General features: G+C 44.1%; 1 protein-coding gene across 1 annotated transcript in view; it reads left to right on the forward strand.

The window, feature by feature from the left end:
- Positions 1-13,033, forward strand: part of TG (thyroglobulin) — a 148,797-nt gene that overhangs the window by 1,986 nt on the left and 133,778 nt on the right. The window contains exons 3-8 of the mRNA XM_058804431.1: positions 656-753; positions 1,212-1,415; positions 1,638-1,797; positions 6,179-6,285; positions 7,451-7,594; positions 10,364-10,549. Of these exons, the coding sequence (XP_058660414.1) occupies positions 656-753; positions 1,212-1,415; positions 1,638-1,797; positions 6,179-6,285; positions 7,451-7,594; positions 10,364-10,549 (899 nt within the window). The remainder of the gene's footprint in view (positions 1-655; positions 754-1,211; positions 1,416-1,637; positions 1,798-6,178; positions 6,286-7,450; positions 7,595-10,363; positions 10,550-13,033) is intronic.

Below are 13,033 nucleotides of genomic sequence, written 5' to 3' on the forward strand. Positions count from 1 at the left end.
GGCAGCATTGTTTGCAAATACTTTTGTGGTCAGTTTGCAATGTGATGCAGTTTGCTGTCTTCCTACACATGCTCATGGGTGAATGTGTGTGCCAGCTGGCACAGCTCAGCCAAGTGACTGAGAACTTATCCACCCTGCTCAGTGGCACAGTCAGGTTTCCTTCTAAAGGCAATGAAGGGGTGAAAAACCACACAGAGAACAGTGATTTAGAGAGCAGCATGTTGCTTGACAGTGCAAGAAGCTAACAAGTTAAACCTGAGGCTGAGTACAGATTGTAATTTCTCTACTATTATCTTTATTTTGCCACTGGTGGCAGCTGTGACCATTCTAGATTTGACTTTGAAACTGTCTCAAAGTGTTTGGTGAATCTCAGATAATGAGAATTAAGATTCTGTCCAATGTGCTTGCTTCCTCAATGACTTCAATTCATGTATCTGCAATTCCTGAAGAGTCCAGAGAATTACTGGAATTAAGAGTTCCCACTGATCAGAGTCACCAGAAATACAGCTCTTGCCAGTTCCATTATTTGTGGTTTTGAAGTATTTGATGTGGTATACTTTGCTTTATGGTTTGTTTATTTATTTTTTTTTAATGTCTGGTAGTGACTGAGGACTCTGCACACACAAAATAAAATGTTACTTGTGATCTTCTTCAGGACAGTCCAGTGCACTAGGAATGGTCTTTCCTGTTGGTGTGTAGATGAGAACGGTGTTGAGGTTCCTGGCAGCAAACAGAATGGATATCCCATATCTTGTAAGTAAAAAGTTTTTGTCTTTGCTCAGATTGGGTAAAGAACCATTTAAATCTGCATTTGAATTGCTTAAATCAAGAAAAGGCTAGCCACAGACTTCAATGGACTCTAGTTTATGGTAATTTGCTAGGTCTTCTATTGGAAGTTCTGGAGTTTCTTCAAGGCTTGTCATGGAAATCTGATACACCTCAATGTCTGTATTTATGAAGGTCCCAGTAAGACAAATTGTGAATGAAAGACTGATTTAGTGTAATGGCTTTTGAGTTGGAGAGCTTCAACCCCATCTGTGGTGGGCTTCTCTATACCCATTTTCATAACCTCAAGTCCATCAATGCCCTCATGCTACCTGGGTGGCAGACTTAGAACTTGTAATTCTGAGAAAACTCAAATGTTGCCTCAATAAAAGACTCAGTGCCCAACAAGAACCTTCCTCTAACGGTGCCCCTCTCTGGTACCACAGGCTTGTCCTTTTGCCAGCTGCAAAAGCAGAGGATCTTGGTGAGCCGATACATCAATGGCAGCAGCATCTCCTACATCCCCCAGTGCCTGGACTCAGGGGCTTTCGACCAGGTGCAGTGTGACACAGAGCTGGGGCAGTGCTGGTGTGTAGATCCAGAGGGAATGGAGATTTATGGCACCAGACAAAGAGGAAAGCCAGCACGGTGTAAGTGATATTCAACAAAATGATGGGGTTTGTGGGTTTGAAAGGCTTGGTGTGAATAGGGACCAGTAAGATTATTGAGTCCAACTCCCTGCTCTTCATTAAAACAAGATGATGCACCTCAGTGTCCCTGCTCAATGTAACCGCCTTTTAAACAACAGGGTAACCATTCAGCTATTTGGGGGAAATTAATACACAAATAAACATTGCCACTTTTCTCATTAGGTCCAGGGAACTGTGAGATCCAGGACCGTCGCATCCTGCACGGGTTTGGGGAGAAGAGCCCACCACAGTGCTCAGCAGATGGAGAGTTTCTGCCTGTCCAGTGCAAGTTTGTCAACACAACAGACATGAGTGTTTTTGATCTTGTTCATAGTTACAACAGGTAAGAGCTCAGGCTTCTGAATCAAGAATGTAATCCTGCAGATCCCTTTAAGGCACCATCTGACTGCTTTTTTGTGATTTTTGCTACATGGACCCCTTATTCTGTAACTGCGCATTATATTTTCTGTTAAAGAATGGACCAAGTGAGAAACCTTTTTCTTCTGAATTAAATCTGCTGATTAAAAAAAAAAATAAATATATATATATATTCCATCCATGCAGTCTAATTGGAGTGTCCTCACACAGCACTGGATACCACATTGTGATCTGTAGTTGGAAAAGTAGCCAGGGCTGCTTTTGAGACAGGCAGACAACAGCAAATGAGATAGATGCAGAAGGAGCAGAGGAATTTGGATGGATATATGAGGTAGCAAAGACAATTCCATATGGGAGATGAGAGCAGATGGACAAGTGATAACATGCAAAGATGAGGTTCCATCTGATGATGAGAACCTCTTACCTATCTAAATATTAGGCAGTGCCAGGGCTGCTCACATGGGTGAAACAGCAAGTGATGAAAATGATGAACAGCTGTGCTGGTGTACAGCTGGCTTCAGGTGCTTGCAGAGGGTTGGGGAACGTTTCTGATCAAATCCTTGTCTGTGGAGTGGGAAGCTCCCTGTCCTGTGGAGGAGCTGGGAATTAACTGTGATGGAGACACAGGGATGGACAAGGGGAGCTGATGGGAGAGGAGTTTGTTTTGGTGCAATTGTTCAGACTCTCCAGAGAAACCTTTCAGTGTCTCGTGAAGTGCCACTGACCTGGCTCCTCAGTCAGCACCAGTTTCCCTGGTGGAGGGCAGAGCACTAAACATAACATCTCATTGTGACTTGGCTCTGTAGCAGCAGAGGTGTTTTATTGTAAATGTCAGCTTTGCTGCGTGGAGGGGTTTCTTTGTTTAAAACTTAAGTCAAACTGAAAGACAGGTCTGAATGCACAGTGCAAATTTGTCAGAGCTTCAGGAGAGATTATTTTGGTGAGAGCAAAATAATCTGACTCTTTGTTTGTTGGTGTTGAATGCTAAAAAGCAACTACAGTGGAGAAATCAATGCTTTAAATTGACTTTTTTTTCCTCCCACTGGGAGATTTGCTTGCAAAGACCTGCAAGATTGGATTTATTTTCTGTCCATGTAATGTAATTAATCACAGCAGGATCATTTCAGTCCCAGCTGTCTACCTTCTAATTATGGCATTGGCTTAACCTGTTGCCATCATATCTGGGTATTTCAGGTCATTAATATATTTATTTTCACACTACTCCTGCCTGAAATGTCATTATTCCTTCCCCAAACCAGGGCCAAATATGTAGTTGAAGGGATCAGTTCCACAGCAAAGGGCTGTAGCTGAACAGGGATTTTAACCCATATTTTATGTTTATATGGAACCAGTGGAGAAACTTTCTTTGGTTCCACAGACTGATTTTTAAAATGTAGACATAGCATCCTACCTCTCTTTCCAAACAGTTTCCCTAGACATTCATAAATATTCCTGAATAAGCCAGTATGTTAAACCACCTCCCCCAAACAAACAAATGGGGAAAGTCAGAAGTTTAGAGCTGAGACTTTCCCAAACATAAGACTTCCAAAAAGAAAGGTGAGCCCAAATTTCCTGCCTCACCTGGAGGGCTTGGCTCCTGTTCCTTTTTCTGCATGGACTGGGTCCAGGTCCTGCCTGGATAGGCAGACATATAGAACACCCTGTAGCAGATTGATGGGAATTATAAAAAAATCAAAAGTCAAGGAAGATTTTTATTTACTTTCTTGATATAATCAATAATGAGTTGTCTTTGCTGGAAGCCAAGAGCAGAGACTTAAATTTTGAAGGCAAACAACTCACATTTATTTATTTCCCTGTATTTTTAAGTGTGAGCACTCTTGTTGAAAAATATAGAAACACTAGAAATTTATCCATAAGTTAAATGTAATCACAGTTGGTTTAGACTGGCTCTGAAATATGAGGAATTCTGTGTTAATGCTACTCAACTTGATGGCTGTGGTTAAAGAGTCTGAGAAAATAAAAAATGTGGTAAGAATTGGGTTTTCCACATAAGGTGAGAAAAATTTTGCCCTCTTGTTTGTGTGGGCCTAATTTATATCTGTTTGTAATTTATTCAGTTTTACTCTCAACTTGGAACAAAAATAACCAGAATGACAAGATGAGACTACACATCTGCCCCATATAAAGCAGTATGTGTGACTTTTAAATGTTGAAAATGAAAAAAATCAGGATGCAAAGTTTTTTCATTGAATCCTGTGTCACTCAGAGGTTGAAATGCTGTGCTGATGAGCTCCAAGGACATGAGCAGTACAGAAAATGAGCATATTTCTGACTGGGCAGTGGACAGTGCATGATAATCCAGGGCAGCTGAGAGGTGTTAAAATACCCCAAGCTGTTTATGCCCATGTTCATATTGAACACTATAGGTATATGCTATTTATATGTTTATACCTCAAATTGTATTGTTTTCATGCTGGCAGAAGTCCCTCTGTGCCCTGAAGTGTGACATTTTGATCTCTATCAACATGCCAAGTGTCAGCAGGTTTTGAAAATCTTAAGTGGAGGGAGTCAGTGGACTTTTAATTTGTAGATGTGGGTGCCAGAGCAAAGCAGCACTACAGAGGGATGTACAAATTCTGAGACAGGACAGGAGCACTGCTGGGACAACCCTGAGGTTACAGCCCCTTCCTCTGACAGAGCTGCTGCTGCTTTCTGCTTTCCCAAGGCTGTGCTTTGATGTCCTGTGGAAGCAGAAACATCTTCAGCTCTCCTGACAGGAGGTGAAGCTCCCAGGAGTCCCCTCTCCTGTGAAGACAGGCTGAGGGAGTCCACCCTGGAGAAGGGAAGGCTCTCGAGGGACTTTACAGCACCTTCCAATATCTAAATGGGGTTACAAGAGAGGTGGAGAAGGACTTTTAACAAATGCAGTAGTATTAGAACAAAGGGGAGAGGCTTTGGGCTGAAAGAGGGTAGATTTAGATTTAGATATGAGGAAGAAATTCTTTCCTGTGAGAGTGCTGAGGCACTGGCACGGGTTACCTACAGAAAATGTGGATGCTCCATCCTTAGGAGTGCTGGAGGCCAAAGCTGGATGGAACCCTGAGCAGCTTGGTCTGGTGGAAGCAGCCTCTGCCCATGGCAGGGGGGTTGGAATTAGACAGTCTTCAAGGCTCCTTCCAACCCAGAATGTTCTATGAATCAGGCAAAGTCTTGGAGGTGGCAAAGACCCCTTGCTCTGCTCAGCTGAGCACCAGCTCTGAGCCAGACAAGCATTTCACTGCTGCTCTCAGGCTGCACATTCTGGAGCATTCCTGAGGCTGCTGGAGTGTGGCACTGAATTGAGCCTGGTCACAGTTTCACAGGGAGGCTGTGAATTGCTTTTCCCTAGTTAATCAGTGCTTAATCCACAAATATTCTTATTGCTGAGTGTCCATCTTGGTAAAAACCTAATTTGTGTAACTCTCTGGAGGTGGTGAGCAGAAAATCCCACTTCCTTGTTGCTGGGTTTTTCCAAATAAGTCACATGCAGCTGGATCACCACACCTTTATAGTATTTCAGGGTAAAGGGATGTGTCCATAAAATAATATGATTGTTTTAGAACTTGGCACTTTGAAACTAGAACTTGAAACTTATCTTTTGCTTGGAGAAACCCTAGGATGTCTGTCAGTTAAGACCACCTTTATTATGGTTTTTACAACTTAGACCCTATTAAGTTTCTTTCTTATATAATTGCTTTGCTGGAATCTGGCTGTTGTCATTCCTAGAATATTACACTGGAAACCATCTCTTTGATCTCCAGAAGCTAAAGTGATTCTTGTTTCATATTAAAATCCCTTTCACCTTCTCCTTAATCTGTTGAGCCATGCCTTGAAAATGAAAGATATTAGTGAGGTTTTTATCAGCTTTTGTACTTAATTCAGTACAGAAATTGTATGTGGCATGTAAGGAAAGGGAAGCAACCTGGTTTTTTAGGCATTCTGCCATCTCATGCAGATTTGTGGAAGGAGCTAATGAATAGCTGTTGTAATAACATTAGGCCAACGCCCATCTATTTTACACTCTTTGACAGGCTTTCAAAGATGAGAATAGAATTGAAAGTGAGTTAGATGCTGGGTACGTGCTTAGGAGGGCTCAGAAATCTGTTTGAAGGGAGATTATCCACTGTTTTTTTAGAAAAATGGCATTTAGGAGAGTTGCAATCCTGCTGAAACAGCACTCTGATCTTGTAAGAGCCTGGTTGCCAAAAGGAGACCAAAGCCTTTTGTACTGGCTTTGTGCTCTGCAGTCATCCTTCTCCTATGAAATGAGGAAGGAAACAGCTGATTCTTTGTTGTGGTTGATGGGCCTCCCTGGGCTCTTCACAGCATCCTACTTTTTATTCCAGGTTCCCAAGGGCTTTCCAAAAATTCAGCTCGGTGAGGGAAGCATTCCCAGAGATCTCGGGATATTGTTACTGCGTGGACAGCCTGGGGAGGGAGTTGGCAGACACAGGTGAGTGCCTTCCAGCAGCTCATCCTCTGACCTGGGGGTTGTTGAATTCCTAAGGGAAAGGACAAAGAACAACTGTCAGTCTTCAGATTCATTTGGAAGTTCAATTTCACTCTTACAAGGAGTGAGAACAATGTGACAGATGTAATGCCCATGGGAAGGGCTGGTGCTCACTAGTGAAATCCCACTCTTTTGAGCGGAACTTCAGTCAGCAATGAGTGGAGTTGGTGCCTGGGAGCTAATCCTGTCCTCTTTGGATGTGGAATGGGATTTCTGAATGTCCACTTTCTGCCCACACTAGGAAGCTGTGTCATATTTGATATGATTAGCAAATCCAGGGGAATATAAAGGGCCTGAAGAATGAACTCTTCTTCTTGCTTAGGTAGAATCTAGAATTGTTTGGGTTGGAAAAGACCTTTAAAGATTATCTAGTCCAACCAGTCTAAAATAGGCAGGGACATTCTCTTCTCTTGTAACCTCAGGATTTAGGCATGTTAATAGTTGATGGGATGCTTTAGAAGAAAGAATTCTTTTTTCTGCAAGGAAGAATGAGGAAGTTGAGAATTTCTAGATCTTCCTTAGATACTGTGGTTTTAATTTTCAATTTTTTTAAAGGGGAAAAATACAATGCACAATAGCTTGAAATTTAAATAATAGACAAGAACTTCAACATTTAATTCCCAGAAAAGAACAAGTTCTCAAAAAATCTGTGCACTCAGAGAAACTACTGAATATCTTGGTTTTTAATATGCAACCAGAATGACTTGTAGCTGGTTTTGGTAATATCTATTTCCAAAATTCCATCAATTTTTGTACTGCAGGCTGAACTTAATAAAACCACAGCCTATAGCCAGGTACAGGATGTTTCTTCTGCTTGTTTTGGTGGATGTCTGTCATGGTTTGACCACCAAACTCCCAAAAAACTCACTTCATTTTCAAACCAGGACACTGTCAAGGCATAAAGGTGGTGCCTGGGCACCCAACACTGGGTGCAGGGTGTGGTGCATTAGGATTATGTAGGGTTATTAGGGTTATGCAGTGTAACTTCACATTTGACTTGTTTAAAGAACTGGATTTATTTTACCTGAGAATCTCCCAGCTTTGTTCTGGGGTAAGGATGATTTCTGTCTTAAAAGCTGTCCCTGTGATAAAAGTCTGTCTTTCCCAGGCCTGGAGCTGCTGCTGGATGAAGTTTACGACACGGTGTTCTCAGGGCCGGAGCCTGCCCGCACGTTCACGGAGAGCAGCATCCATCGGATCCTGCAGAGGCGATTCCTGGGGGTCCAGCTGGCCACCTCTGGCAACTTCAGGTGTAAGTAGCACCCAGGAGATGCCCTGTAAATCAGGTGGCAGTTCTAGAGCTTTTGTGTGACAGCTGCTGCTGGGGAGAGTTGTTCTAAAAATGTATAATATCACATTTCCAATGCAAGAATCAAGGTCCCTGAATTGCAGATGGCTTTTATCCTCTGCACATTCTTTACCAGCAGATTTTCCCTGTCCTCTGATCAATGCTTTCCCACATTCCTGCAGATCACATTCTTTGAAATCCCATGAACTCTCCATATCTCTTCCTCTGAGATTATGGAGATGGATTTATTGATTTATTAAATTAAAAGCCTGAGAAAATGCTCCGTAATTGATGTTGGTACACTCAGAAACAGGAAGGATTTTACACTGACCACAACACACTCCATTCCCAGGAGGCCATACAAAAGTTTGTAGAGCCTTGGCCAGCAAGGCTGAACTTTAGGATCTGCTCTTGGGCCCATTCCTTCCCTGGTCAGGGCAGGCATGTGGGGAGAAAGTTTCTCCACCTACAGGCGATGAACTCTGCAGGACAGGAGGTCAGGGACCTCCTCCCTCCTAGACCAGAGCCCAGTGCAAACTGCCTTGGCTGGGAAGAGTTTGAATCTCCCATGTGATACTCCATCCTCCCATCCAAATTCCCAAACTCCTCTGACATTGCTTTCTGACTCTTGCTAAGGAGTTGCATCACCAGAAATATGAAGCAGATATGATTTCAGTCTTTTGGCTGTGTAGTCACACAGTTTTCCTGGCTTTGGGGCAAGCTGATCTTTCTGGGGAGTTTTGAAGGCATCTTCCCTCTGCAGTGCACAGTGGTTCTGGTTTAGCTCTGGCTGGGGCTGTAGCAGCTGTCAGCACAGATGAAGCTGTACCAGCCACAAGATGGAGATGTGACCTCAGTCATCAGCCGCCGAGGGGGATGATCTGGTGACTTAGGAAGCTCTCACACTGTCACCTGAATCTACTCAAACTGGAGAAGTTGTCAGAGTCCCCTGGATGAACAAGTTGCTCTGACACAGTGCTCTTGCTGCCTCACTCAGGTAGCTGGGTGTAGCTGGAAAGTTCTTGAAGGTGAGAAGTGTTTAGGCTGTAGGATTGCAGGTTAATATAAACAAGCAAAATTTCTGTTCAGAGGGCGAAGTCTTGTATTGGAGAGATCATACACCAGAAAATTTACTTGCTGGATTTTTGCCCTCTCTGCCTTTAAGGCCAGTTTGACAGGAATAGTGTCTTCAGATCCCTGCAGAGGGAAATGGAGAAATTCTCAGCCCAAATTTCCACAGTCAGGTGCAGATCTGTTTGCAGGAGCAATACTTCATTCTCTTCAGAAACACTGAACTTTGCCTTCAAATCAGGTTCCCAGGCTGTACATCTGTCTCTGTTGACCAACTTTGCTTTTGCAGTAAGGGCTAGAGCTCCCCCAGCCTACAGCATGGTTCCCTGGGAAAAATATTCCTGTTCTGCCTACTTGCAAACATGGCTAAAAAATGTGTTGAGGCTTTATCTTCTGTTTAGTTTTCAGAAATTGTCACCGTTAGGTGTGACATGGCATACACACGTGATCAGGGTCTAAGAAGAGAAAAGTTTTTTATTCTGTGTGTTCTCCTGCTTATATACTTTTAACAAAGCGTGATCTTAAGTCATTAACTACATCGCAATAACTTATATTCATTGGTGCAAAGCAATTAATGCCAATATAATTGGCAAAAGTTTTACAGAAATTTAATAAGGCACATATACACATCTGCATATGCATGTAGTCTAGCTTACAAAGATTTCCATGTATCTTTTCTCATCTATTTCCATGCTGACAGCCTTGTCTTCTTTGTTGCTATGGATACACTCGAAAATCATCAATTGTTATTTCTTCTATTAACTCAGCTTTGCTTGCAAGCCAGCTGTCAAGCCCCTCCATAGAAATTAGTACCTACAGTGGAAAACCGTGGGGCAAATTCTTCATGGGAAAAGAGGAAGGAGAATTCTCATTTCAAGCCAGTACTTGATGCATCACTGGAAGTGATCAGGAAGTTAAATTGTTTTTCCTCATTTTTTTTTTTCTCCCAAATCTCGCAATCTCTGCTGGTCAGAGTGACCCCGTGATACATTAGAAAGTCTCTTTTCCCAGCCTGGTGGTTGAAGATGGAGTCAGAACTCTTCAGTTCTCGTTCTCAAGGCTGTTTATTGTTTTTTATCTATAAAATTCTTTCTCTGGCCTGCCGAGGTCTGCTCAGCAGGTCAGACAGAGGCACTCTGACTGCCTCAGAGACAGTGTTATCTTTTATACTAAAAACTATGTGTACATTATTTACCATAACTTCCCAATACCTATCACCTATGTTAGACAGTGAGTTTCTACTTGAAACCAATCTAGAAATGCCAACATCACCCAGAAGATGGAGGCTAGGAAGAAGAAGGAAAAAGGACAAGGAACACCCAAATTCCTCCATCTTGGGACCCTGAGCCCCCATGCTAAAAACCTCAAAAATCTACTTTTCACCCCACGACAAAATATCTATTATTCTACTTAAACTTTCTTGACTTGTAATTCTTCATACAAAGGTTGGTAATTGTTTTTCCATGGGTCAAGATCAAAGGCACAGGGGTCTTGGGCTCTGTGCCAAGGTCTCTGAGCCCCCTGTCAGGGTCTCAAATCCTCCAGGGCAGCCAGAGGAATTTCCTGGGTTCCAGCACCAAAACAGGCAAACAAGGGGATCAAACAGAGGTGGCTCTGAAACGTTGAACTTTCCCTGCTTAACCCTTGCTGTTTTCCCTGCAGGCCCCTCGAGGTGTGAGGCTGAGCGCTCAGCAGCGCTGCGATTCCAGGAGCCCCTGGTGCCATCCTGCACAGCCAGCGGGGCCTACGCGGCCCGGCAGTGCCACCAGCAAGGCCCATGCTGGTGCTCGGACAGCCGCGGCCAGGAAGTGCCGGGCACACGGCGACGAGGTCAGCCCCCAGCCTGTGGTATGTATGAGATTGGCCAAAGGAAAAATCCCTCAGTGTGTTTAGCACTGCAATTCCAGCAGTCCTTGGTGCCATCCTGCATGGCCAGCGTGGCCTATGCGGCCCAGCAGTGCCACCCGTGGGGCCCGTGCTGGTGCTCAGACAGCCACGGCCAGGAGGGGCCAAGTACGTGGTATGTCTTTCTGTAGATACCACAGCCCCCAGCCTGTGGTATGTACTGAAATAAACACAGGTAGGAGACCTTTCTTCTTTTTGAAGCCTTTATTAAAAGCGATCAGCCCTGGTGGGGAGAAACAATGGGTCCGTGCTCACAGTGCCGCTGCTCCCAGGAATGGCATGGAGGAAGAGGAAGATGCAGCTTTGTCCACTGGTCTGTGGGCAGAGCTAGGGGTTCCGTCCTCATGAGAGACTCAGGAGATTCCCTGCTTTTTGGTTGAACATTTGAGGAGCTCTGTCTAGCCGACATCTTTTGTTTAGAATGAGGGGTAAAATGGTCTTAGCAGATACTAGATTCTGTTCCTCATGTCTAGACATCACTTTGATTTGTCAATTGTATGTTGGCTTGTTGTTTTTAGGGGTTTTTGGCTAGGTTTGGTGCGGGGCTTTTCCCATTGCATGCTGGTTCTGAGGTCATATGCATATCAACTCAATGTCCCTTCCTCTTCACCATCTGGGTGCCATCTTCCAGGAAGCAGCATGGTGTCACTCGACAAAAGTGGGAATTATTAACCATCAACAACAAGTAGTTAATGAAAACGACAGGTGATTACAGTAACAAACAGTTAGAACTCCACCCTGGCAGCAACTAGCCCAACCTGTGAACTCTGCAACCTTTTAAAAAAATTGGGCAGCTGTTCTACTCATAACACCTATGAGATTGGCCAAAGGAAAAATCTCTCAGTGTCTTTTGAAATAAATAAAGGGCAGGAGATTTTTCTCCAATTTAATGCCTTTATTAAGAGTGATCAGCTCTGGTGGGGGCCCAACAGGTCGCGCTCACACCACCGCTGCTTCCCGGAGTGGCGCAGAGGAGGAGGAGGAGGAGGAGGAGGAGGAGGTGTGCAGCTTTGTCCACTTTGCACGCCAGCAGAGCTGGGGATTCCGTCCTCACAGGCGCGGCAGGATTTCCAGACCCCAATTCAAGCTCTGAGGTCCTCCCTCCTTAGATGTCACTTAGGTTGTTCAGTTCTGTGGTGGCTCGTTGTTCCAGGGCTTTTCTTTGCTGAACTTGGCGAAGTGTTCCTACTTTTGCATACAAGCTCTCATGTCACTTCCTCCTCACAGTCCTGGGTGCCATTTCTTGGGAAGCAGCATAGGTGAAAACCCAACCCTATGGAGAGGGATGTCCAACAGGTAATTAACAGAGGATGAACAACAAGTAATTGATTATCAACAAGGTAACAATAAGGACTGGTAACAGTGGGTTTAACTTTATCAACTCTGTAACTTTTCATAAATGGGTGATTTCTTATTCATAACATCTTTAGATGGGGAACAGAGCAGACCAGCTCCTTTCTGAGCTCTGGCAGACTCTGGCGGTCAAAGGTCCTGAAACCTCCCCATGGTTAAGAGTCACATTCTAAAAAATTATTAAATATCATACTGCTTTTATTTTCTGTTGTGATCTTTTAGTTTTGCATGCAGCAAGGCTTTTCTTAGCAGCTCTGATATCTGGATATCATCCCCACTTGCACAAAGCCCCTTTGCCAGCCAGACTCCTGATCTAGAAACCACCCTCAGTGAAGCCGTCACAGGGATGTTCCCATCCTGGGAGCTGGCTCGAGTGGCACTGCAATTTACTGCCAATCCAAAGCGTTTCCAAGAAAACCTCTTTGGAGGAAGGTTCTTGAAGAACTTGATCCAGTTTAACTTCACAGGGGTGCTAGGCACTAGTGGGAAGTACAGCATTGGCCAGTTTTTCCTACAGGAGGATCTGTCAGAGATGGGTAATGGCCAAGGCCCTCTGGAGTCACCTCAGGCATTTTCACTGGACTCCAGGAACTGAAGTGTAAAGTGAGAATATCTGTGCAAGTGATGGTGATTTTGTGTTTTGTCTCCTTCCTTTTGTGAAATGCTGTGGAATTTCATCTCCCATTCTGATTGGTTTTTTTCCAACTCTGTCACTGTGTGTTTTGCCATGAAATCTGCCAAATCCTGTAGAAAACTCCCCAACAAACAATTCAGAAAAGGTGTATAGGTTAGGGCTTTGAGAGATTCCACAGAGAATTCACCATCAAATCTGTGCCCCAAATGGAAATGACAGCAGAAATGTCCAGGGGCCGGAGGGGAGGAGGAAAGTTAAAAACCTTTGCTCTGAAGTGCATTACCTAAATATTCAGGATTGTGCTGGAGGGCTGGGGCACAGGGTCTTAATGTGGGGGCTGCCTTGGGGGAAGGCAGTTGCTGTGTCTGTGAGACACACACAGCTTCCCATGCAGCTGAAAAAGGAGGAATCTGCCCTAGGTGTCACAGCTCCAAGTGCTC

The sequence above is a fragment of the Ammospiza caudacuta genome, chromosome 1 (assembly GCF_027887145.1).
Source record: "Ammospiza caudacuta isolate bAmmCau1 chromosome 1, bAmmCau1.pri, whole genome shotgun sequence".
Taxonomy (NCBI): domain Eukaryota; kingdom Metazoa; phylum Chordata; class Aves; order Passeriformes; family Passerellidae; genus Ammospiza; species Ammospiza caudacuta.